Below are 27629 nucleotides of genomic sequence, written 5' to 3'. Positions count from 1 at the left end.
AAGCGCTTTTGACGTGTTTTCTTTGCTTCTTTGTTGTGTTGTTTGTATGCTTTGTGTTATGTTGTGGGGTTTTAGTCGCCGTTACCGTTAGCGCCCTTGTCAAAGATGAGCCGGTCGTTGCACTCGTGCACTCCCTTGCAGCCGCAGACCATCATAGCGCCCTCTTCTGTCGGCTGAGGGACCATGTGACATTCTCTGGAGCTGACGTTCTGGAGCAGCGCGGGGTCCACGCCCTCTAGTGGCAGCGCCGGGTCGTGGCACATGGTGTGAACCGTCATCGTCTCGTTGAACTTCCTCCTGAACAAATAAAGACAAAAGTATACTGTTAGTGTTTACATCGTCTAATGCAAGTGACGACGACTAAAACCCCACCATATAACACAAATAATACAACAAAAACACACACACAACAAAGAAGCAAAAGCGCGAACGGCCCCCACCCTGGAGAGTTTTAAATCTCGTCTTAAAACCCACTTTTAATCTCGGGCCTTTAACACCGCGTGAGTTGTGTCTCTGTGTCTTTAATTTTCTTTTATTGTTTTTACAATTTTTATTAAACTTCTTTTTTTATTGCATCTTATTTATGTTTTAAACTATTTTATCGTTTTAGCTGAATGTATAGTTTGGTTTCACTTGATTTTATTATATATATATTTTTATTCCTATATTGCTGATTTTATGTGCAGCACTTTGGAAACACTTGTTAAAATGTGCTGTATAAATAAAGTGGATTGGATCTTGTAGGGTGTAGCTAGAAGGTCCCGGGTTCGATTCCCATCTGGGCGGGGCCTTTCTGTGTGAAGTTTACGTGTTCTCCTCGTGTCTGCGTAGGTTTCCTCCGGGTACTCCGGTTTCCCCTACTACTAAAACATGTATATTCCAAAAGCACGGCGTCGCTTACCACTTTTACGCAGACGACTGCCAAATCTATCTGCCGTTGAAGAAAAATAGTCGGTCCCCCCTGACACCTCTACTCCAGTGTTTGAGTGACGTCAAGGTCTGGTCGGCTCAAAACTTTTTAAGTCTCAATGAAAACAAGACTGAAATGGTTGTGTTTGGCTCCATGGACCCTTTAAATGACCCGGGGCCGTCTTAAAGGAATAGGCCACCGTTTTTACATACTAAGATATGTTCTTACCTCACTTTAGACGTGTTAATATATCCCCGTCTGGTCTTTGTCCGTGCGCTCACACATACGCAGCCTCTCCCACATGTCACATGGCTCCGAAAAAGCTCACGATAGAAGCTACCAAGCTCTTCCACGTGTTCCCTATTTAAATAAAGTTACGTGAAGTGTTTTCATGCAAAGTATATTTACACAGAAATGTAGCATGTGGATTTTATAAGCAAATAAAAAGGGGGACTATATTGTGAGGCGTAATGATACGAGGAGTAAAACGTCCGCGCAGTAACACCTAAAGACTTCCCCGCTCACTTCCGTCAATAACCTTTAGGAGTTACTGCGCGGACGTTTTACTCCTCGTATCATTACGCCTCACAATATAGTCCCCCTTTTTTTTGCTTATAAAATCCACATGCTACATTTCTGTGTAAATATACTTTGCATGAAAACACTTCACGTAACTTTATTTAAATAGGGAACACGTGGAAGAGCTTGGCAGCTTCTATCGTGAGCTTTTTTGGAGCTATGTGACATGTGGGAGAGGCTGCGTATGTGTGAGCGCACGGACAAAGACCAGACGGGGATATATTAACACGACTAAAGTGAGGTAAGAACATATCTCAGTATGTAAAAACGGTGGCCTATTCCTTTAAACACCATGTTCGCTCTTCAGCCTCAGCCTTGGCGTCAGTGTCGACTCTGATTTTAAACTTCACAAGCAAATCAATGCTGTTGTTAAAGCTTTTTTCACCCTCGTCTTTTAACAAAAGCTAAACCTTTTTTATCTTTTAAGAACTTAGAGCAGGTCGTGCACGCTTTTATTTCACCTCGCCTGGACGACTGCGATGCACTTTACACCGGCATAAATCAGAACGCTCTTCATCGCTCGCAGTTAGTCCAGAATTCTGCGGCTTTTAACAGGAACCAAAAAGTATGAGCACATCTCCCCCATTCTTGTGTCGTTGCACTGGCTTCCTGTTCATTTTAGAATTGATTTTAAGATTTTATTGTTTGTTTTTAAAGCTTTGAGTGGTCTGGCCCCTCAGTACATCAAGGAGCTCATCCACATTTACACACCGTGGCTCGCTCTGAGGTCCGAGGGCCGGCTCCAGCTCGCAGTGCCCAGGACGAGCCGTAAGACCAGAGGGGGCAGGGCGTTCTAAGTGGGGGGGCCACGTACGAACGGCCCCCACCCTGGAGTGTTTTAAATCCAGTCTTAAAACCCACTTTTATTCTCTGGCTTTTAACACCATGTGAGCTGTGTGGTCCTCTGTGTCTTTTATTTGTGTGGTTTTATCTATTTTGGAGTTTTAGAATTTTAAAGTTTTGAAATGTTTCAATTTTTTTATTGTTTTATTGTTTTAATGTTTTAATTGTTTTATTCTTATTGTTTTTGTTTTCTTGTGCAGCACTTTGGAAACTCTTGCTTATGAAATGAGCTATAGAAATAAAGTTGGATTGGATGTATAATGGGTGAATCCTCCAGCCAGGTGATTCAGACCACCAGCCGGTGGCTCCTGGCTGCTCTGCTTTGTGACGACGACACTAGAGGCCGCCATTGCTGTAGCATCTCCACATCGCCGCTGGCCTCCCATTGGAAAGCATTGCACTTTAGACACGTTAAAAACAACTTTAAAGCCTGGTTTCTAATGTTCTTAAACTTTCTATAGATATTCCTCCTGTGGTAACGCCGGGTTAGTTACAATTAAAGAAACCAGGCTGTTTTATGTAAGAACAAAGTAAGTCAACCACGAACACCTTGAAACCAACAGAGAGTCCACGCAGAAACACCAACACGGTCCAGGAATCCGATCCAGGATCTGCTCCGTGTGAAGCAAGAACACAAACTATTCAGCCGCCGTGGAGAAAGTACCAAAGATGTACCAAATTATATCAAAAGGAGAACAAAACAGAACTCCAAACAAAACGCCGACACCATCACGTTTCATTTTACCTACAAGAGTCACATCGGCGGCTCCATAAACCTCATGAACTTTGGCCTAAATAAAAGCAAACTGCTGCTGCTTCGTGCCGCTCTGGTTCAGCTGGCTCTTATCACCGAGCGCTGGGAGGGTCTGATCCACAGGAAATGAGACGGGGACTCCCAAAAATCCACCCACCGGCGCGATCCGGGCGGGGAGCGAGTCGAGCAGCAGCAGCAGCAGCAGAGATACGAGCTGCGAGAAACAACTACTACACGGATCAAATGGGAAGCATGTGTGACTTTCTGCAACACAAGCAGCTTTGGGGGGATCACTTCAGGCTGTTTGGGTCGCGCTCTCGACAAACAAAGAGTAATATTCAGCAGCGTCACCGTCTTTCTCTCGCTCTTACGGTGCTCGGATTCATTTTAATATGATTTAATGTTAGTGAGGCTTTAATGGAGGTGTTTTATCTGGTTTAGACACGGTTTAGAGCAGAGCCGTGGGAAGATGTTTTAGTGAGGGGGCGCTGAGGGACAGAATGTACCCCCAAAATACTGTTTCTGTGCATGAATCCTGTTTATTAACCTCTTAACTCCCGCCTGAACCAAGAGCATTTTCTCCAGTTCAGCTTTACCCAAATCCTGTAGGCCAGTGTGACGCCTCATTTGAAAGACCGACAAAACTAAATGGATCTTTTTCCTCACGGCAGTTTTTTTTTCATCACTTTTTTTGTTGGGCAGTCGTCTCATTTTTGTACAATTTTTGTCAACTTTTTGTCAACTTTTCGTCAACTTTTTGTCAATTTTTTGTCAAATTTTTGTCAATTTTTCGTCAACTTTTTGTGAATTTTTTGTCAACTTTTTGTAATTTTTTTGTCAATTTTTTGTGAATTTTTCGTCAACTTTTTGTCAATTTTTTGTCAATTTTTTGTCAATTTTTTGTCAATTTTAGTCGAATTTTAGTAATTTTTTTGTAATATTTTTGTAATTTTTTTTTCAATTTTTTGTCAATTTTTCGTCAACTTTTTGTAATTTTTTTGTCACATTTTTGTCAATTTTTGTCAATTTTTCGTCAACTTTTTGTAATTTTTTTGTCAATTTTTTGTCAATTTTTCGTCAACTTTTTGTCAATTTTTTGTCAATTTTTGTCAATTTTTTGTCACTGTTTTCACTGTTTTCACTGGAGCTTGTTTTTTCGTCAAATTATTCAAATTTTTTTGTCTCATTTTCGTCAAATTATTCGCATTTTTTGGTCAAATTCTTATCAATTCTTCGTCAAATTTTTCTTTCGTTCCATGTTTTCTCACTTTTTTGTCACATTTCCATCATTGTTTTCGTCTCAGTTCTGTCTCTATTTTCACACCTTTTTTCCAGAAGCTTTTGGATTGGGGTAAAGCTGGAGAAAATGTGCTCGGTTCAGGTGGGAGTTAAGGGGTTAATATTGCCTGCAGTTCACAAACTATCCACCAGGGGGTTCTGCAGCGCCCTCAGCACCCTGGGTTCCCACGGCCTTGGTTTAGACACATTTAAAGGGGGGGTATTCTGCAAAATGGACTTTTTCCAGCTTTCCATCCTGTTATTCTGTCACTCCCTCATTAAAAACATGGCTGAAGTGTTGCCTTGGCACATTCACGTATTTCTGAGTCATCTGTAAAAACTCTGATGGCGGCCATTTTAGGGATAGGTTTGCCTGAGTCCTCCTAGGAACGCCCCCACCTCCTGGAGACGCCTCCGAGCTTTGGTCACCAGCCGAGTAACCAACCACTGCTCCTCAGCAGAACCCCCTCCCCACTGATGCCACAGACAGCGTGTGGAGGGGGCGTGTCTAAAGGCTCAGAGGTTCTTAAAGAGACAGAGGCCTATTTCAAGACATTCACTACAGCCATTTTGAGAGAGCACTTTTAAAACACTGACACTGTTTCGTGCATGTTTAGAGAACCGTAAAAGGAGTTTGATCTCTTATTTGCATAATAATGTTCCTCAAAATCCTCTTGAGGGCCAGAGGTTCTGCGCTGGAGGGCCGGATTGTGCCCGCGGGCCTGACGTTGCCGACCCCTGATCAAACCTTGTATCAAACCTGGAAAGTCACAAGTTTTATCCATTTGTTTGGACATTTGGCTTAATCTTCAACGCTGTTCCTCTCACTGAGCCAGGATCTTTGTCAGGAATATCGAACAGAGGGATTGTTCTGTGTGTGCACGTTTTGGGTTGATGGAGGAACAACTAAGTGCTCGGAAGAAACTCCACATGAGCATCAGCCTCCATGCGTTTCACCTCAAGGAATCTACTAGGGCTGTGCAATTAATCGAAATTCGATTACGATTTCGATTACAACAGTAAACGATTACAAAATTAGCATAATCGCAAAAAATTGATTATAATTTATTTTTTTCAAATTTTTTTGTTTTTGTTTTTTTTTTCAATTTTATTTTTGTAATGTTTATTTTTTTCAAATTTTTAATTTTTGGATTTTTGTCACTTTTTTGATGGATTTGTGTCTTTTTTTTATGGATATTTGTCTTTTTTTTGATGGATTTTTGTCACTTTTTTAATGGATTTTTGTCACTTTTTTGATGGATTTTTGTCTTTTTTTAAATGGATTTTTGTCACTTTTTTAATGGATTTTTGTCACTTTTTTCCTGGATTTTTGTCACTTTTTTGATGGATTTTTGTCATTTTTTTGATGGATTTTTGTCTTTTTTTTGCTGGATTTTTGTCACTTTTTTCCTGGATTTTTGTCACTTTTTTCCTGGATTTTTGTCACTTTTCTGCTGGATTTTTGTCACTTTTTTGATGGATTTTTGTCTTTTTTTTTATATGGATTTTTTTTTTTTTTTGATGGATTTTTGTCACTTTTTTAATGGATTTTTGTCACTTTTTTGCTGGATTTTTGTCTTTTTTTTGATGGATTTTTGTCACTTTTTTAATGGATTTTTGTCACTTTTTTGATGGATTTTTGTCTTTTTTTAAATGGATTTTTGTCTTTTTTTTGCTGGATTTTTGTCACTTTTTTCCTGGATTTTTGTCACTTTTTTGCTGGATTTTTGTCACTTTTTTCCTGGATTTTTGTCACTTTTTTGATGGATTTTTGTCATTTTTTTGATGGATTTTTGTCTTTTTTTTGCTGGATTTTTGTCACTTTTTTCCTGGATTTTTGTCACTTTTTTCCTGGATTTTTGTCACTTTTCTGCTGGATTTTTGTCACTTTTTTGATGGATTTTTGTCTTTTTTTTTATATGGATTTTTTTTTTTTTTTTTATGGATTTTTGTCACTTTTTTTATGGATTTTTGTCACTTTTTTGATGGATTTTTGTCTTTTTTTTATGGATTTTTGTCTTTTTTTTGATGGATTTTTGTCACTTTTTTAATGGATTTTTGTCACTTTTTTGATGGATTTTTGTCTTTTTTTAAATGGATTTTTGTCACTTTTTTGCTGGATTTTTGTCACTTTTTTCCTGGATTTTTGTCACTTTTTTGATGGATTTTTGTCATTTTTTTGATGGATTTTTGTCTTTTTTTTGCTGGATTTTTGTCACTTTTTTCCTGGATTTTTGTCACTTTTTTCCTGGATTTTTGTCACTTTTCTGCTGGATTTTTGTCACTTTTTTGATGGATTTTTGTCTTTTTTTTTATATGGATTTTTTTTTTTTTTTTATGGATTTTTGTCACTTTTATGGATTTTTGTCACTTTTTTGCTGGATTTTTGTCTTTTTTTTGATGGATTTTTGTCACTTTTTTGCTGGATTTTTGTCACTTTTTTCCTGGATTTTTGTCACTTTTTTGATGGATTTTTGTCATTTTTTTGATGGATTTTTGTCTTTTTTTTGCTGGATTTTTGTCACTTTTTTCCTGGATTTTTGTCACTTTTTTCCTGGATTTTTGTCACTTTTCTGCTGGATTTTTGTCACTTTTTTGATGGATTTTTGTCTTTTTTTTTATATGGATTTTTTTTTTTTTTTTGATGGATTTTTGTCACTTTTTTTATGGATTTTTGTCACTTTTTTGATGGATTTTTGTCACTTTTTTGCTGGATTTTTGTCACTTTTTTGATGGATTTTTGTCTTTTTTTTGCTGGATTTTTGTCACTTTTTTCCTGGATTTTTGTCACTTTTTTGATGGATTTTTGTCTTTTTTTTGCTGGATTTTTGTCACTTTTTTCCTGGATTTTTGTCACTTTTTTGATGGATTTTTGTCTTTTTTTAAATGGATTTTTGTCACTTTTTTGATGGATTTTTGTCACTTTTTTAATGGATTTTTGTCTTTTTTTTGCTGGATTTTTGTCACTTTTTCTGCTGAATTTTTGTCACTTTTTTGTCATTTTTTTTATGTTTTTTTTTTAAAGGCAACAAATAATCGTTTGAATAATCGTGATTTCAATTATGACAAAAATAATCGTGATTATTATTTTTTCAATAATCGAGCAGCCCTAACATCTACAGTTTATGCTCATTTGAAGGTTTCGCCCCCCCCCCCCTCCAGGCCCCGTGTTTGCCTCTCAGAGCTGCAGCTCGGTTCACTTTGATCGCGGGGCGTTTGTCTGAAGCTGGAGTTGTGGTTGTTGTCCCTAAAGTGGGCCCCACTCTGGTTCCAGCTCGGTGGAAAAAAGAGCAACGGGCCAGACGAAAAAGCTGAGTGCGCTGAGAGAAAACACAACTCGGGTGAGGAAAGTTTAAGATACAGAGAGGGAGGGAGGGAGGATGTGGGGGAGGGAAGAGGGAGGAGGAAGAGGGAGGGAAAGCGCTTCTTTAACTTGTCAAACCTGCTACGCTAAAAGGTTTGTGTCAGAAATAAAGCGGGAACGAAACAAAGAAGGAGCAGTTTTAAAGCCACTGTAGAGTAAAGTCACTGTAGAACATAGGCAACGTCAGGCCCGCGGGCACAATCCGGCCCTCCAGCACAGCAACTCCGGCCCTCAAGAGGATTTTAGGAAACATTATTATGCAAATAAGAGATGAAATTCCTTTTACAGTTCTCTAAACAAGCAAGAAACAGTGTCAGTGTTTTAAAAATGCCCAGAACATCCCACTCCGTCCTACAGTAACGTAAAACAGTGATTCTCAAAAGTGGGTCGCGGAACCTTTTTCAGGGGGTCGCGAGTCCATGGGGAACTTTTTTTCCCAATATTTTCCAGCTGAAACTGCCTGGAGTTTCAGTTTTTAAAGGGATAAATACTGCCTGTGTGGGAAAACTCACTATTGTGTACGACATATGACAAATACAGGTTTAATTTGGGTTGATTTAGTCGACTTTGCATTGATGATATTGATTCTAATCATGTTTAATGTTGTTCCTCTGCTTCATGTTTCTGCTCCACATGAACAAAGCTCAGAGCTGATCCTTTAAACATGATCTGAGGCTCTTTCAGACGCTCAATACAAGTTTGGATGATTTTAGTCTCTCCTTTTCATTTTTATTTAGTCTGATTTTAGTCGACTCAAATATCTGGACATTTTAGTCACAGTTTTAGTCTCATGAGAAACTTTTCATTTAGTTTTAGTCCAATTTTAGTCACAAAAATATCACTTTGACTAAAATTAAGACTAAATATTTGAGTGGAGGAAATTAACACTGGTCTGAACTCACCATATGGCCATGTATGTGTAGTTGTATTTGTAGTAGTTGTATTTGTTGTAGTTGTATGTGTAGTATTTGTATGTGTAGTTGAACTGACCAAATGGCGATGCAGATCTCGTCGGTGATGGAGCAGAAGGACATTGTATTTGTAGTAGTATTTGTATTTGTATTTGTAGTAGTTGTATTTGTAGTTGTATTTGTAGTAGTTGTATTTGTAGTTGTATTTGTAGTTATTGTAGTTGTAGTTGTATGTGTAGTATTTGTATGTGTAGTTGAACTGACCATATGGCGATGCAGATCTCGTCGGTGATGGAGCAGAAGGACGACATTGTATTTGTAGTTGTTGTATTTGTATTTGTATTTGTAGTTGTATTTGTAGTAGTAGTATTTGTAGTAGTATTTGTATGTGTAGTAGTTGTATTTGTAGTAGTACTCACCATATGGCGATGCAGATCTCGTCGGTGATGGAGCAGAAGGACGACAGGCTGCAGTTACTGACACACACACTGTCTCTGCACAGTTGTATTTGTAGTAGTTGTATTTGTGGTTGTAGTAGTAGTTGTAGTTGTATGTGTAGTAGTATTTGTAGTATTTGTAGTAGTATTTGTATGTGTAGTATTTGTATTTGTAGCTGGACTCACCATATGGCGATGCAGATCTCGTCGGTGATGGAGCAGAAGGACGACAGGCTGCAGTTACTGACACACACACTGTCTCTGCACAGTTGTAGTTGTAGTAGTTGTATTTGTGGTAGTATTTGTAGTTGTAGTAGTATTTGTATGTGTAGTAGTTGTATTTGAAGTTGGACTCACCATATGGCGATGCAGATCTCGTCGGTGACGGAGCAGAAGGACGACAGGCTGCAGTTACTGACACACACACTGTCTCTGCACACGGGGCTGGACGCCTCACACCAGCGGCAAACGTTAAAGCTCAGGTGAGTGAAGGCGGCGGCGGCGGAAAGGCCTGGACAACAAAAACACACAAACACACAAACACACAATCATAAAAACACAAAATCACAAAACAAGCCGGCGGCGGCGAACAGGCCTGAACAACACAAACACAAACACACAATCACAAAACAATAATAATAATAACCTCTTACCACCCGCCTAAACCAAATGCACTCTGTCCTCTTTGGCTATCGGCCTGTGTAGCACCTCATTTGAAAGCTAAGACCCACAAAACGGATCTTTTTCCTCACGTTGTTGCTGTGTTGTGTCACCTTATATGTGTTTTTGTTGTGTGTTTTTTTTTTACTTTTTGTCACATTTTTGTTGAATTTTTGTCACATTTTTGTCACATTTTTGTCACATTTTTGTCACATTTTTGTTGAGTTTTTGTCACTTTTTTGTTGAGTTTTTATCACTTTTTTGTTGAGTTTTTGTCACTTTTTTGTTGAGTTTTTGTCACTTTTTTGTTGAGTTTTTATCACTTTTTTGTTGAGTTTTTGTCACTTTTTTGTTGAGTTTTTGTCACTTTTTTGTTGAGTTTTTGTCACTTTTTTGTTGAGTTTTTATCACTTTTTTGTTGAGTTTTTGTCACTTTTTTGTTGAGTTTTTGTCACTTTTTTGTTGAGTTTTTGTCACTTTTTTGTCACATTTTTGTCACATTTTTGTCACTTTTTTGCTGCATTTACATCCTTGTTTTCTTGTAATTTTTTGTGGCTGTTTTGGTGCTTTTTGAATTGGGTAAAGCCAAACTGGAGAAAATGGGATTTGTTCAGATGGGAGTTAAGAGGTTAAAACACTTGAGGAGTCTGTTCATAATAATACAACTGTTTATGTGTATTTGACCTTTTAATGACCCTGGGCTCTATGGGTGGTCAGCATCAGCATCAGGTGGTGCTTTTAGCTTCCACCACAGTGGCCAATCATATATGATGGATCAATTGTTTTCGAGTTTCTGGTCGGTTTGATGACCCTCTCGTCAACACATTGACCCTGGAGCATCATGATGACCACTGTTACGCCCATAGACTGTTTTTAAATGGAATCTGCTGACTCCTCCCCATTTACCGTAATGACCACGCTCGAGGGGAAGTCATGGAGGATTTACAGACTCCGCCTCCCCAGCTCTGATGAAGTTCCTTAAAAGGGCATAAGGGCGGGATCTTCACCATAGACTCCGCCCTTGTGTGACGTGTAGCTCGCGCTGCTCCAATGCTAACAGTCCGACCCTCATTAAGGACCAGATTTATAAAGTTCTTCTCACGAAAACCTGGTTTCTTATATTGTGATTAACCCAGTGTTATCTCAGGAGGAATATCCAGCCTCGTCTAGTGTTGAACAAACAGAAACCAGGCGCTAAAGTTGTTTTTGACGTGTCTAAACTCGATGGAAAAAGTGGCAAAAATGTCACAAAAATGTCTCAAGAAATTGACAAAAAAATGACAAAAATGTGACAAAATGTGACAAAAAAATGACAAAAATTTGATTAAAAAATGGACGAAAAAATTACAAAAATGTGACAAAAAAAATCCCAAAAATTGACAAAAATGTGACAAAAAATGACAAAAATGTGACAAAAAATGACAAAAAATTGACTAAAAAACAACCAAAAAAAAGACAAAAATGTCACAAAAAAATGACAAAAATGTGATAAAAAAAAGACAAAAATGAATTGAATACCTTACAAAGAAATGATGGGGAAAAAATCTGAAAAAATCAGCGTTATCTCAGGAGGAAGATCGAGCCTCGTCTAGTGTTGAACAAATTGAAACCAGGCGCTAAAGTTGTTTTTAACGTGTCTAAAGTCCAATGCTTTTCAATGGGGGCCTAGTGGCGATATGGAGCTACTACAGCAATGGCGGCCCCCACAAGGACTACGGAAAGGATCTATCAAAGGAATAGGCCACTGTTTTTACGCGGACGTTTTGCTCCTCGTATCATTACGCCTCACAATATAGTCCCCCTTTTTATCTGCTTATAAAATCCACATGTTACATTTCTGACGGGGATATATTAACTCGGCTAAGGTGAGGTAAGAACATATCTCAGTATGTAAAAACGGTGGCCAGTTCCTTTAAGGTAAACACGTTAGTTAGTGCAGCTTTAAAAGGGAGGGTCGTTCACTGAGCTCAGGTGAACGACCCTCTTTAGTTCATGCCAAGGCCGTGGGAACCCAGGGTGCTGAGGGCGCTGCAGCCCCCCCCCTGGTGGGTAGTTTGTGAACTGCAGGCAATATTAACCCCTTAACTCCCGCCTGAACCGAGCACATTTTCTCCAGCTTTACCCCAATCCAAAAGCTTCTGGAAAAAAGGTGTGAAAATAGCGACAAAACTGAGACGAAAACGAGGATGAAAATGTGAAAAAAGTGAGAAAACATTGACGAGAAATGAGAAAAAAATTGACAAAAAAATGTGAATAATTTGACAAAAAAGTGACAAAAAGTGAGAAAAAATTGACAAAAAATGAGAAAAAAATTGATGAAAAATTGATGAAAAATTGATGAAAAATTGATGAAAAATTGATGAAAAAGTGACAAGAATTTGACAAAAAAATACGAATAATTTGCCGATAAAGTGACAAAAAAAATGACAAAAAATGACAATGAACAAAAATTTGACAAAGTGAGAAAAAATTGACGAAAAATTGACAAAAAATTACAAAAAAAATTGACAAAAAAGTGAGAAAAAATTGACGAAAAATTTCTGGAAAATGGATGAAAAAGTGATAAGAATTTGACAAAAAAATGCAAATAATTTGACGAAAAAGTGACAAAAAAGTAACGAAAATGTGACAAAAATGAGTCGACTGCCCGACAAAAAAAGTGATGAAAAAAAATCTGCCGTAAGGAAAAAGATCAGTTTAGTTTTGTAGGTCTTTCAAATGAGGCGTTACACTGGCCTACAGGATTTGGGTAAAGCTGAACTGGAGAAAATGCTCTCGGTTCAGGCGGGAGTTAAGAGGTTAATAAACAGGATTTATGCACAGAAACAGTATTTTGGGGGTAGATTCTGTCCCTCAGCGCCCCCTAACTAAAACACCTTCCCACGGCTCTGGTTCATGCTAGTTCTTAAAGTGCATATGACGGGTTTTAATGCTTCTGAAATGTGACTTATTTACATGAACGACATCAGTTGTGAGTCAAAATGATCTTGTTATTTCAGTGAAACAGCAAAGAGATGAAGAAATGTTTAGGCTTATACAGTTTCCGTCCTGGTCTCGTCTTGTTTTGTTCCAGTTTTCGAGAGGGGGAGCTGAACGCGGCCGGGGTTGTTTGCCTCGAGAAATAAATTAAAGCCAGAGCAGCAAAAACCCGAGCCAAGTGAGCAGCCAAACGCCCCGCCCTCAAAGGATTATGGGAAATCTACAGCGCTGCAGCCCGCCGCCACCACATAGTAAAAACAAGCTGGCCTGAACTGATACCGTTTAATAAGTCAATATGTCACCGCGGAAAGCAAGTAGGAGCAGTTCAGTTCTTCTCTGTGAGCGTGAAACGGCGCCGTCGTCACAGAGGACACGCAATAAACAAGCAGCAACCTCCCTCTCACTGGGCACAGCAGTTTATGAGCGAGAGACATTTGAGACGTTTGTTCTTCTGAAGCGCTGAAGAGGCACCAGGAGCCCCCACGCCTGCAGCACAGGAGAGCAAAGAGGGAGGGGAAGATGGTGAAAGACTGTGGAGGGAGCTGCGCAGGAGGAGGTGACCAGTGCAGGACACCACGCTCAGAAACAAGGACAACAAGGAAATGTTATCCCGCCTGAACCCAGAGGATCTTTTTCCTCACGTCTCCACATTTTTTTCCCATCATTTTTTTGTTGGGTTTTCAACTCATTTTTTTTAATCACATTTTTGTCACATTTTTGTCACATTTTTGTCACATTTTTGTCACATTTCTTTTCATTTTTTCGTCAATTTTGTATCAAATTTTTGTCAAATTTTTTGTCATTTCTTTGTAGCTTTTTGTTAAAGTTTTGTAATTTTTTCGTCAATTTTCTTTTCATTTTTTTGTCACATTTTCGTCACATTTTGTCACATTTATTTTCATTTTTTCGTCAATTTTTTATCTAATTTTTGTCAAAAAAATTTATCACATTTTTGTAATTTTTTGTCACATTTTTTGTAATTTTTTTGTCATTTCTTTGTAGCTTTTTGTTAAAGTTTTGTAATTTTTTCATCAATTTTCTTTTCATTTTTTCGTCAATTTTTTTTATCAATTTTTTGTCATTTTTTGTCATTTTTTTGTAGCTTTTTGTTAGTTTCGTAGTTTTTTAGTCAAATTTTTATCACATTTTTGTAATTTGTTTGTCACATTTTGTCATTTTTTTGTCAAAGAGGGACAAATGAGGAGAAGATGTTGAAAGACTGGTGTGGAGCGGAGGGAGCTGCGCAGGAGGAAGTGGAGGGGGCCAGTGCAGGACACCACGCTCTGAAACAGGGACAAACCCAGGAGGCGCTGCACCGTTTCAGAGGATCAGAGCCTGAAGGCAGTGCCCTGGTTTCCTCCAGAATCACGCAGGTCAGAGTCGCAGCGGCTCAGGACTGACCCAACACCTGAACGCGCTGTCGTTGTACAATAGCACAATGACAAATGAAACACTTACTTACAAATTGAAAATAAGCCTTCTGTGTTATATGGATAATGCTCTACTTAAAAATCACCCATGATACATTGGTTTTCAGGGCATATTGTCACCAGTCTTCCACTCTCAAGGTCTAGTTGTACGAGGAGAACTGTTTTATTTAGATCTTCATGGACTCAACTGAGCTCAAGCATAAGGCAAATATCCAACCAAAATACTCTTTATCTTATTATAATGAATGAGGGTAAACCTTGATGTGTTTATCATGACTGTGCTGATGTGTTAAGGGCCTCGCTCACCAGAGAGAGACTCTGACTGTGTGCACTCTGAAGGCCTGTCTCACCGGCCTGGACTGCAAAAAGTTATTAACTAGATCAGTATAAACATCTCAGTTTGAGCACAATAATCCACATTTTAGTTGTTCTGACTGGTTAAGAAGTTGTTGCATTTGTCCTGGATTATTTCACTTGTTCTGAGATGTTTCTGACTCGTTTCGATACATTTCGTCCTTATTTCAGCTCATTTTCTTTGCCAATGGGGAAAGAAAATTGGTTTTATCTCATTGGCAATTTTACTTTCTTATTTCAAGCGAGATTTCCCCTAGAACTGGTGTGAAATGTCCTCAAACAAACAAAGGAAACTCGGTCCGATCAGGAAAAGTGTCTAAATGAGTGAAAACCGACAAAAACAAGAAACATTTCCTCAATGACAAAAATATGACAAAAATATGACAAAAAATGGATTAAAAAATGACAAAAAAATGACAAAAAACTGACAAAAAAATACAAAAAAATGACAAAAATGTGACAAAAATTTGATGAAAATTTGACAAAAAAAAGGACAAAAAATTGACAAAAAAAATACAAAAAAATGACCAAAGTTAAGAAGTTGTTGGGCATTTGTCCTGGATTATTTCACTTGTTCTGAGATGTTTCTGACTCGTTTCGATACATTTCGTCCTTATTTCAGGTCATTTTCTTTGCCAATGGGGAAAGAAAGTTGGTCTTGTCTCATTGGCAATTTTACTTTCTTATTTCAAGCGAGATTTACCCTAGAACTGGTCTGAAATGTCCTCAAACAAGCAAAGGAAACTCGGTCCGATCAGGAAAAGTGTCTAAATGAGTGAAAACCGACAAAACAAGAAACATTTCCTCAATGACAAAAATATGACAAAAAAATGACAAAAAATTTATTAAAAAATGACAAAAAAATGACAAAAATGTGACAAAAAAATTGATAAAAAATGGACGAAAAAATGACAAAAAAATGACAAAAAAATACAAAAAATGACAAAAAATATGACAAAAATTTGATTAAAAAATGACGAAAAAATGACAAAAAAATAAAAAAAATAAAATTTAAAAAATGACAAAATCTGACAAAAAATGACAAAAAATTGATTAAAAAATGGACAAAAAAATGACAAAAAACTGACAAAAAAAATACAAAAATCTGACAAAAATCTGACAAAAAAAATACAAAAAATGACAAAAATCTGACAAAAAAATGACAAAAAATTGACAAAAAAAAATACAAAAAAAATGACCAAAAGTTAAGAAGTTGTTGGGCATTTGTCCTACATTATTTCACTTGTTCTGAGATGTTTCTGACTCGTTTCGATACATTTCGTCCTTATTTCAAGTCATTTTCTTTGCCAATGGGGAAAGAAAGTCGGTCTTTTCTCATTGGCAATTTTACTTTCTTATTTCAAGCGAGATTTACCCTAGAACTGGTCTGAAATGTCCTCAAACAAGCAAAGCAAACTCGGTCCGATCAGGAAAAGTGTCTGAATGAGTGAAAACCGACAAAAACAAGAAACATTTCCTCAGTTCAACTCATTTAAGCCAATGCTTGATATTGACTTTTTGCAGTGTGGAGACTAGTTGGAGACTAGTCGCTGGTCGTGGAGACGTCTCTGACACATCCCCCTGGGGAGTCTCTAGGTCTCGGTGAAAACAAACATGTTTGATTGAGCCGAGAGGTCTACATGGTCTCAGGCAGCTGTGGCAACGTGTGCTCAACCTGTGAGACGCTTCTGTGACGTCCCTGCAGTGTCTCCGAGACCTGGTGGATACAACTGCCTGTCTCCAACTCGTCTGCCGGCCGGTGAGACGGGCCCTTTAACCTCTTAACTCCCACCTGAACCGAACACAGTTTCTCCAATTTGGCTTTACCCCAATCCAAAAGCTTCTGGAAAAAAGGTGTGAAAACGGCAACAAAATAGCAAAAAAAGTGAGAAAACATTGATAAAAAAGTGATGAAAAATGGATGAAATAGTGGCAAAAATGTCACAAGAAATTGACAAAAAAGGACAAAAAATGACAAAAAATTGACAAAAAAATGACAAAAATGTGACAAAAATTTGATAAAAATTTGACAAAAAAATTGATGAAAAATTGATGAAAAATGACAAAAAATGTGACAAAAAATGACATGAAAATGACAAAAAAATTACAAACAAATTACTAAAATTTGATTAAAAAAATGACAAAGAAAATGACAAAGAAAATGACAAAAAAATGACAAAAAAATGTACAAAAAAAATTACAAAAAAGTGACAAAAATGAGTTGAATTCCCAACAAAAAAATGATGGAAAAAAAATCCTCTCGGTTCAGGCGGGAGTTAAGAGGTTAATTATCCACACATCACATCAGTGTTTGATCCACACGTATGTAATTATATACATGTTTTAAGCTGTGTCATGGGCCCAAGGACGACCAGCGATCACTGTGTTAAGCTCATGGGATTCCAAATAAATCAAATCAAATAAACAAACTTTGTCACTGGTCACTTCTAGACACCACCTTGTGACATCAGCAGGTGGAACAGAGCGTTTTGAAGATGCAGCACTAACAGAAACATGATGTTTTTCAACAGATTATCTTTGTCAGATTGGTCCAAACACATTCACAATAAAACCTGGGTTCAGTGGTTTATGCTATTTCCAGAACCACAGTAGAAACACTTCAATATCTACGTCTAAAACTGATTCACGGTTTGAATAAACAGAGTCTGAAACGCTGACAGGCCTGGACTCACTGCATGGATTTTTGTCATTTTTTTATGGATTTTTGTCATTTTTTTGATGGATTTTTGTCACTTTTTTGATGGATTTTTGTCACTTTTTTAATGGATTTTTGTCATTTTTTTAATGGATTTTTGTCTTTTTTTTTTAATGGATTTTTGTCTTTTTTTTGATGGATTTTTGTCATTTTTTTAATGGATTTTTGTCATTTTTTTGATGGATTTTTGTCACTTTTTTGATGGATTTTTGTCACTTTTTTAATGGATTTTTGTCATTTTTTTAATGGATTTTTGTCTTTTTTTTTTAATGGATTTTTGTCTTTTTTTTGATGGATTTTTGTCATTTTTTTAATGGATTTTTGCCACTTTTTTGATGGATTTTTTTAAAGGCAACAAATAATCGTTTGAATAATCGTGATTTCAGTTATGACAAAAATAATCGTGATTATTATTTTTTCAATAATCGAGCCGCCCTACCTTTTTATGTATATTTTTTTATTCATATTATTATTCCAGGAAAAGAACATAGACAGGAAGTACTGGCGCTCACACCTTCAGGTCAGAGGAACTAGCATAGATAGAATCCAATGCAAACATGGATTAAAGTCGGGAAAATCACGACTAAAAACCTTCTTATTCGTGTGACATGTTGTCCAGCTTTAGTGACAAACTCCAAAACATTCATCAAGTGTCAACACGACGGAGTTGAGAAGCTCTGGGACTCACTGACCATTATCTCATGGTAAACAAAGCCGGGGTGTGTGTGGATCTCATGGTAAACAAAGCCGGCGTGTGTGTGGATCTCATGGTAAACAAAGCCGGGGTGTGTGTGGATCTCATGGTAAACAAAGCCGGGGTGTGTGTGGATCTCATGGTAAACAAAGCCGGGGTGTGTGGGTGTGAGGACACTGGGGAGCACTGAGGCTGGTACTTCATTCAGCAGAATCGTGCCACAGTTCGGGCCAGTGTCGGATCAACCACTGCCCTGTCAAGTCCCTGAATGACGCAGGATTGGCCCATTTGTGGAAGAAAAAAAAACTCATCGACCCTCGGGCAAGACGCTTCACAGACTTCGCCTTCAGAGTTCAGAGGTTAATATAGTGTTAGTGTCTTTCTATGTCTTGAAATCATCAGTGCCTGGTGATCCATTTAAAGTCCGATAACACTGTATATAACAAAAAGACACAAAAGGAATATACAGCACCAGTCAAAGGTTTGGAAACGCTTCTTAAAGTATTGTTTTTTCTTTTATTTCAAGACTCTTTGCATTAGAGATTCTCACTGAAGGCGGGATTGTATGTATTTCCTACATAATCCCCCATGTATTAACTAAAGCCTTCAGTGATAGTGTTGAAAACAAAGAAAAGCCAAAAGTGTTTCCAAACTTTTGACTAGTAAATACACTAAACAAAAAGGATGTTATTGGGAAAATAAATGCAACAAAAACATTTCGGTGAACGACCTCTGACTGGATGTTTTCGATAGGGCTGTGCAATTAATCGAAATCCGATTACGATTTCAATTACAACAGTAAACGATTACAAAATAAGCATAATCGCAAAAAAACAATTATAATTTATTTTATTTTTTTTCCAAAAAAAAAATTCAATTTTTTTTTTCACATTTTTTTTCAAATTTTAGGATTTTTGTCATTTTTTTGCTGGATTTTTGTCATTTTTTAATGGATTTTTGTCACTTTTTGATGGATTTTTGTCACTTTTTTGTTGGATTTTTGTCACTTTTTTGTTGGATTTTTGTCACTTTTTTGATGGATTTTTGTCACTTTTTTGATGGATTTTTGTCACTTTTTTGTTGGATTTTTGTCACTTTTTTGATGGATTTTTGTCACTTTTTTGATGGATTTTTGTCATTTTTTGATGGATTTTTGTCACTTTTTTGATGGATTTTTTTGTCACTTTTTTGATGGATTTTTTTCACTTTCTTGATGGATTTTTGTCTTTTTTTTGATGGATTTTTGTCACTTTTTTGATGGATTTTTGTCACTTTTTTGTTGGATTTTTGTCACTTTTTTGTTGGATTTTTGTCACTTTTTTGATGGATTTTTGTCACTTTTTTGATGGATTTTTGTCACTTTTTTGATGGATTTTTGTCACTTTTTTGATGGATTTTGTCACTTTTTGATGGATTTTTGTCACTTTTTTGATGGATTTTTGTAACTTTTTTAATGGATTTTTTTGTCACTTTTTTGATGGATTTTTTTCACTTTCTTGATGGATTTTTGTCACTTTTTTGATGGATTTTTGTCACTTTTTTGATGGATTTTTGTCACTTTTTTGATGGATTTTTGTCATTTTTTGATGGATTTTTGTCACTTTTTTGATGGATTTTTGTCATTTTTTTGATGGATTTTTTTTGTCACTTTTTTGATGGATTTTTGTAACTTTTTTAATGGATTTTTTTGTCACTTTTTTGATGGATTTTTTTCACTTTCTTGATGGATTTTTGTCTTTTTTTTGATGGATTTTTGTCACTTTTTTTGATGGATTTTTGTCACTTTTTTTCTGGATTTTTGTCACTTTTTTGGTGGATTTTTGTCACTTTTTTGATGGATTTTTTTTCACTTTCTTGATGGATTTTGTCTTTTTTTTGATGGATTTTGTCACTTTTTTCTGGATTTTTGTCACTTTTTTTCTGGATTTTTGTCACTTTTTTCTGGATTTTTGTCACTTTTTTTATGGATTTTGTCACTTTCTTGATGGATTTTTTTGTCACTTTTTTGATGGATTTTTTTCACTTTCTTGATGGATTTTGTCTTTTTTTTGATGGATTTTTGTCACTTTTTGATGGATTTTTGTCACTTTTTTTTCTGGATTTTTGTCACTTTTTTGGTGGATTTTTGTCACTTTTTTGATGGATTTTTTTTCACTTTCTTGATGGATTTTTGTCTTTTTTTTGATGGATTTTTGTCACTTTTTTCTGGATTTTTGTCACTTTTTTTTCTGGATTTTTGTCACTTTTTTTCTGGATTTTTGTCACTTTTTTATGGATTTTTGTCACTTTCTTGATGGATTTTTTTGTCACTTTTTTGATGGATTTTTTTCACTTTCTTGATGGATTTTTGTCTTTTTTTGATGGATTTTTGTCACTTTTTTGATGGATTTTTGTCACTTTTTTTCTGGATTTTTGTCACTTTTTTGGTGGATTTTTGTCACTTTTTTGATGGATTTTTTTCACTTTCTTGATGGATTTTTGTCTTTTTTTTGATGGATTTTTGTCACTTTTTTCTGGATTTTTGTCACTTTTTTTCTGGATTTTTGTCACTTTTTTTCTGGATTTTTGTCACTTTTTTTTATGGATTTTTGTCACTTTCTTGATGGATTTTTTTAAAGGCAACAAATAATCGTTTGAATAATCGTGATTTCAATTATGACAAAAATAATCGTGATTATTATTTTTTCAATAATCGAGCAGCCCTAGGTTTCGATCCTTTGACTCAGCTCGTCAGCGATGCTTCCTCAGTGTGGGTGTTCGTCTCCTCCTGACATGGACTCAGCTCGTCAGCGATGCTTCCTCAGTGGGTGTTCGTCTCCTCCTGACATGGACTCAGCTCGTCAGCGATGCTTCCTCAGTGTGGGTGTTCGTCTCCTCCTGACATGGACTCAGCCTGTCAGCGATGCTTCCTCAGTGTGGGTGTTCGTCTCCTCCTGACATGGACTCAGCCTGTCAGCGATGCTTCCTCAGTGGGTGTTCGTCTCCTCCTGACATGGACTCAGCCTGTCAGCAATGCTTCCTCAGTGTGGGTGTTCGTCTCCTCCTGACATGGACTCAGTTTGTCAGCGATGCTTCCTCAGTGTGGGTGTTCGTCTCCTCCTGACATGGACTCAGCTCGTCAGCGATGCTTCCTCAGTGGGTGTTCGTCTCCTCCTGACATGGACTCAGCCTGTCAGCGATGCTTCCTCAGTGTGGGTGTTCGTCTCCTCCTGACATGGACTCAGCCTGTCAGCGATGCTTCCTCAGTGTGGGTGTTCGTCTCCTCCTGACATGGACTCAGCTCGTCAGCGATGCTTCCTCAGTGTGGGTGTTCGTCTCCTCCTGACATGGACTCAGTTTGTCAGCGATGCTTCCTCAGTGGGTGTTCGTCTCCTCCTGACATGGACTCAGCCTGTCAGCGATGCTTCCTCAGTGGGTGTTCGTCTCCTCCTGACATGGACTCAGCCTGTCAGCGATGCTTCCTCAGTGTGGGTGTTCGTCTCCTCCTGACATGGACTCAGCTCGTCAGCGATGCTTCCTCAGTGGGTGTTCGTCTCCTCCTGACATGGACTCAGCTCGTCAGCGATGCTTCCTCAGTGGGTGTTCGTCTCCTCCTGACATGGACTCAGTTTGTCAGCGATGCTTCCTCAGTGTGGGTGTTCGTCTCCTCCTGACATGGACTCAGCTCGTCAGCGATGCTTCCTCAGTGGGTGTTCGTCTCCTCCTGACATGGACTCAGCCTGTCAGCGATGCTTCCTCAGTGTGGGTGTTCGTCTCCTCCTGACATGGACTCAGCCTGTCAGCGATGCTTCCTCAGTGTGGGTGTTCGTCTCCTCCTGACATGGACTCAGCCTGTCAGCGATGCTTCCTCAGTGTGGGTGTTCGTCTCCTCCTGACATGGACTCAGCTCGTCAGCGATGCTTCCTCAGTGGGTGTTCGTCTCCTCCTGACATGGACTCAGCTCGTCAGCGATGCTTCCTCAGTGGGTGTTCGTCTCCTCCTGACATGGACACTTACAGGCCGGTATCAGGGTCTCACTGAACCACTGAGAGCAAAACTGATGCTTCGCAGACACTCGTGTAACTGTGTGACTTAGCAAGACTTCATCCTGGGGAGTTTGTAGCTAAAATATTCCAATAAAATGTAAGAAAATGGCTTGAACTGTCCCCTCCTGGAGCCGCCACCTTAACGTGGTGGAGGGTTTGAGCCTGAATGATCCTGGAGCTCTGGTGCCCCTGTAGGGTCTCCCAGAGCAAACAGGTCCTATAGGTGACGGGTCAGACACAGAGCGGGTCAGAAGCTCCTCATGAGAGACCAACAGGCCTGAGAACCATGAGGCCGTCCTTCTGTGGACCCACCACCTGCAGGGGGCGCCATAAGGGGCTGATGTAATGTGTTTTGGGGAAGCTCCAACATCTGCCCCTACGATCCAACAACGGAAAAGTGGAAGGAAATGGATGGATGGACATGAACTGTGTCCTTACACTTGACTATCTTTACCAGTAACACTTTTTAATATCCGGCTCTTCACAGCGTCAGCAGAAGCTCCGTTGATTTGAATGGGATTTCCCAACGTTCTCCCGGTCATTATTTCCTGATAAAGGACGTCTGAGTTGGTGTTTTCATATCACTCCACACGTACGTAGCAGCGACACTATCTGTCCCGTCACTGAGAGAGAAGTCGGGGAATCGTGAGTCTGACTTTCAACTTACCCAGAGATTCACCTCCATTCCTCCAACTGCGCCTTCAGCTAAGTAGCTAGGCTAGCTGCTAGCCGTGCTGCTTCTAGCCTAGCAAAACGCTGCCGAGCAACGCGCAAACTTTTGGGAACTATTTGTTGCGGAAGTCATTAAATAAACCTTTGGACCTTCATAAAAGTGTACGAGGTTTATGTTGTGTGTGTTCAGTTGGAAAATGGCCGAATAATAAGCGGGAAAATGTAAAGAACGCTGGTCATTATCGGGAAAATAAGCACTAACAGGGCGAACGGTTTTGTTTTGTATTATTATTATTATACACATCATCCTTTACATAAAAACAAAACCTTATTTTGCCTTAAACAGGCCACCGTTTTTACATCCTGAGGTCTGTTCTTACCTGAGCTTAGACGAGTTGATCCGTACCTGACTGGTCTTTGTGTGTGCGCTCAGTCAGACCAAAGATGTTGTTAGCATTTGGCCTCTCCCAGTGTATTCCTATGGCTCCAAACGGGGGTGAAGTTGGAAGCGACCGAGCTCTTCCACGGGCACAAAGACCAGACAGGTACGGATCAACTCGTCTAAGCTCAGGTGAGAACAGACCTCAGTGTGGAAGAACTGAGAACTGTTCCTTTAATAAACCATGAGTTAACATGTAATGAATCATGAACTGTTCATTACTGCAGTTAATGCTCGGCTCATGATGAATCGTTCTTCACAAACTTCACTTACTCGTTGTTAAGTCACACTTCACTAATGAACTGTTTACTCATCATGAAAAAGATGTAGTTTCTATAAAGTGTTGCCTAGTTTCTAATCGGTTTGTAGATTCTGTTCAAAATCTTCAGATCGATGAGAAAATGCATCTAAATCTAAAATGTGACTCAAGCGCGTGAAGAAATGTAGAAAACCTTATGACGAGCGACAAAGAGAGAGCTGGAGAGACTCACTACCGCCACCTCAGGCCATGTTTGTAACTGCACCTTCTAGAGCCAGTTGTGGTGAACAGGTCTGAGCTCATTCTACACATTAGGACATGGAGGAACATGTGGGGGGAGGAACATACTTAGTTTTAACATTTTTAAACTCCCTGTAGTCCTATCGATTATTGAAAGTAGGGCGGCTCGATTATTGAAAAAATAATAATCACGATTATTTTTGTCATAATTGAAATCGCGATTATTCAAACGATTATTTGTTGCCTTTAAAAAAAAAAACAGCAAAAAAAGTGACAAAAATCCAGCAAAAAAATGACAAAAATCCATCAAAAAAGTGACAAAAATCCATCAAAAAAGTGACAAAAATCCATCAAAAAAGTGACAAAAATCCATCAAAAAAGTGACAAAAATCCAGCAAAAAAGTGACAAAAATCCAGCAAAAAAATGACAAAAATCCAGCAAAAAAGTGACAAAAATCCATCAAAAAAGTGACAAAAATCCATCAAAAAAGTGACAAAAATCCAGCAAAAAAATGACAAAAATCCAGCAAAAAAGTGACAAAAATCCAGCAAAAAAGTGACAAAAATCCAAAAATGTAAAATTGAAAAAAAAAAAAACATTAAAAAAAAAATTTGAAAAAAAAATTATAATCGTTTTTTTGCGATTATGCTCATTTTGTAATCGTTTACTGTTGTAATCGAAATCGTAATCGAATTTCGATTAATTGCACAGCCCTAATTGAAAGAGTCGACAACTGTTTTGGTGATCGATTCATCGTGTTCTGGTTCACACAGACTCACATAGAGCAAAAATGACATAATAATGTAGTATTTTTGATGAAAACCTACTTTGTTTTTAAAGCAGTACTAAGTAACTCTTAGCAACCAACTGCAGGTGTCGCAGCAAGTTACGATTTTTTAACTCATTAATTGTCTTGGAGAGTAAATACTACGCTGACAGGAAAGGTGAAGGGAGAGAGTGTTACTGTGCATCCAATTACACAATGGAAATAATCTTTTTCACTCAAACTTGGCTGTAAATACTGTTTAAAGTGACGTTTTGCCCGTTAGCATGTTAGCTTCTTCTTCGTGATTACATTAGTGTGTATTGCTTTCTCCGGACCGGTGGCAGTCAAGTTGCAAACATGGTTTTCTGTCCAGAGACACCAGGGGGCGATGAAAGACCCTCCAATCATCCCATAAACACTTGTATCACCCCCACAGGGACCACGGGGAGGGTTTATTCAGGTAAACACGTTACTTATACGGCTTTAGGCCAGTGTGACGCTTCATTTGAAAGCTAAGACCTACAAAACTCATCTAAATGGATCTTTTTCCTCACGTCGGCAGATTTTTTTCCATCATTTTTTGGGGGGGTTTTAACTAATTTTTGTAACTTTTTTGTCATTTCTTTGTCAAATTTTTATAAATTTTTTGTCAATTTTTTGTCTAAGTTTTCTCACTTTTTTGTCACATCTTCATCATTGTTTTCGTCCATATACATGTCTGTGTCCATAGAGTCATGTTTGGAATATAACTGACCTGCATCACATGAATGATCACATTCTGAGGGACTATTTTCTAGCAGATCACTCCGCCGCCGCGTAGCTTATACGACCACGAAGCTGAAGCTGCTCAAATATAAGGTATTTTAAACGACTCTATGGACACAGACATGTATATGGTTAGTCTGGTGTTATAAGTGCTTAAAGTTATTTATTTATTGACCTTTATTTAACCAGGATAGTCCCACTGAGATTAAGAATCTCTTTTTCAGGGGAGTCCTGGCCCCAGAGAGGAATCTATTGTACATGTTTCTAGTGGTAGAGGAAACCTACGCAGACACGGGGAGAACATGCAAACTCCACACAGAAAGGCCGGGACCTTCTAGCTGTGAGGCGTGAGCGCTAACCGCTGCGCCACCGCCCACTCCTACGCTCTGTAGTGTTTTGTACATTGTAAATATCATGAATATCTGTCTCGTCCGATCAGAAGCAGAATTAGCGCTAAGACAAACAAACAACAAACATTTACTTTAAGTTTCCTCCATCAACACGTCCTCGAGCGGCGCCGCTGTAGCTTTATGTGATCAAAAAATACAACAAATAACCTGTTCCTAAACCGTTTACAGCCAAGCCATTCAATAATCAGATTCATCAATTACAAAATAATCGTTGCCCTAAACCAGAGCAACAGACAGAAATAACAAGTAAAGTGTGAGGCGAGTTCAGGCGGTCAGAAGATGCACAAAGGCTGAAACTAATCATTGTTATTAGTGGTTTTGTTTTCACTATAGATGAAGCTTAAAGGGATATTTCAGGATGTTTGACATAAGGCCTCGTTTCCTCGTTATCCAGAGTGTTGCTGATCTATGGAGATATTTTTTTGTAATTCATGCAGTTCTTATGTTTGAAGAGTTTCGTGGCGCTAGGCTAGTGCATGTCTATGGTATCAGCTAGCCTGCATTAAAAACACTTGTAACTCCAGACTAACCATATACATGTCTGTGTCCATAGAGTCATTTAAAATAACTTGTATTTGAGCAGCATCAGCTTCGTGGTTGTATAAGCTACGCGGCGGCGGAGTGATCTGCGAGAAAATAGTCCCCTCAAAATGTGATCGTTCATGTGATGCAGGTCAGTTATATTCCAGACATGATTCTATGGACACAGACATGTATATCGACGAAAACAATGAAGAAGATGTGACAAAAAAGTGACAAAAAATGACAAAAAATGACAAAAAAATGACAAAAATGGACAAAAATTGACAAAAAATTGACAAAAAAATGTATGAAAAAAATGATCAAAAATTAAGAAAAAATGATGAACATGTGACAAAAAGTGACAAAAAATTTACTATTTGACAAAAAAATTACAAAAAAAAGTTGCAAAAATGAGTTGAAAACCCCCCAAAAAATGATGGAGAAAAAAAATGTGATGACGTGAGGAAAAAGATCCATTTAGTTTTGTAGATCTTAGCTTTCAAATGAGGCGTCACACTGGCCTACAGGATTTGGGTAAAGCTGAACTGGAGAAAATGCTCTCGGTTCAGGCGGAGTTAAGAGGTTAACGCAGGCTAGCTGATACCATAGACATGCACTAGCCTCGCACTAGCCTAGCGCCACGAAACTCTTCAAACATAAGAACTGCATGAATTACAAAAACATCTCCATAAATCAGCAACACTCTGGATAACGAGGACATGAGGCCCTATGTCAAACATCCTGAAACATTAAACCCTTTAAGGTGTTTTTATTATCAACATTAACGAATGACTAAAACTCTGTGATTTAAAAATGTCGCTCACGCTCCTGGTTCTCCTCGCTCTGTCCACAAGAGCCTGATTTAATGAAATGTCAAACTCACACAGATCCAAACGGAGCTCCAGGTTTAAGATCGACTTTTCCGACTCGGTGTTAAAAAGAGAGAACGTAAAGACTCACACAGACTCAGCAGCGCCAGGACCCGGGACGTCCTGCCCAGAACCATGGTGTCGGTCGGTTCCAGAGGCTCTGAGCGAGCGGCGTGTGCCCAGCGGAGACGGACGGGAGCTGGGGGGAAGGGCCCAGATGTTTTCAGTCCAGATGTGGATAAGGCCCGCCCCCGTCACTGCTGCCGCTGCTGCCTTTGTATCAGAGCTCGGCACAAGACGCTGAGGGAGGGAGGGGCTGGTTTAGGGTTAGTTTGGGTTTAGTCCAGGATTTAGACCTGGGGTAGTTAGTTTAGTCTGTTTGTTTGTTTGTTTGTTTGTTTGTTTGTTTGTTTGTTTGTTTGTTTTCCTGCATGGACAAAGCACAGCAACAAAACGGAGACGAAAACCATGATGGAAATGTGACAAACAAGTGAGAAAACATTGACAAAAAAGTGACGAAAAAATGATGAAAAAATGGCAAAAATGTGACAAAATGTGATAAAAAAATTACAAAAAAATGTGACTAAATGTGACCAAAAAATTACAAACAATAGATAAAAAAATTGACGAAAAAATGTCAAAAATGTGATAAAAATATGACCAAAAAAATACAAAAAATGTGACAAAAAATCCAATAAAAATTTACGAAAAAATGACAAAAAATGACAAAAATATGACAAAAATTGGATAAA

General features: G+C 38.2%; 1 protein-coding gene across 1 annotated transcript in view; it reads right to left on the bottom strand.

Annotated features, from left to right (window-relative positions):
- The window catches only part of tgfbr2l (transforming growth factor beta receptor-like), a gene marked incomplete at its 5' end in the record, with an annotated part of 37503 nt that extends 10489 nt beyond the window's left edge, over positions 1-27014 (bottom strand). The window contains 3 exons of the mRNA XM_079562699.1: positions 86-297; positions 9434-9587; positions 26969-27014. Coding sequence (XP_079418825.1) covers positions 86-297; positions 9434-9587; positions 26969-27014 — 412 coding nt within the window. The remainder of the gene's footprint in view (positions 1-85; positions 298-9433; positions 9588-26968) is intronic.
- Between the last annotated feature and the right edge of the window lie 615 nt (positions 27015-27629).

The sequence above is a fragment of the Gobius niger genome (assembly GCF_951799975.1).
Source record: "Gobius niger genome assembly, chromosome: 9".
NCBI classification, from domain to species: domain Eukaryota; kingdom Metazoa; phylum Chordata; class Actinopteri; order Gobiiformes; family Gobiidae; genus Gobius; species Gobius niger.
Note: the sequence above shows the minus strand (reverse complement) of the source record. Positions and strands in the feature narration are given on the sequence as shown.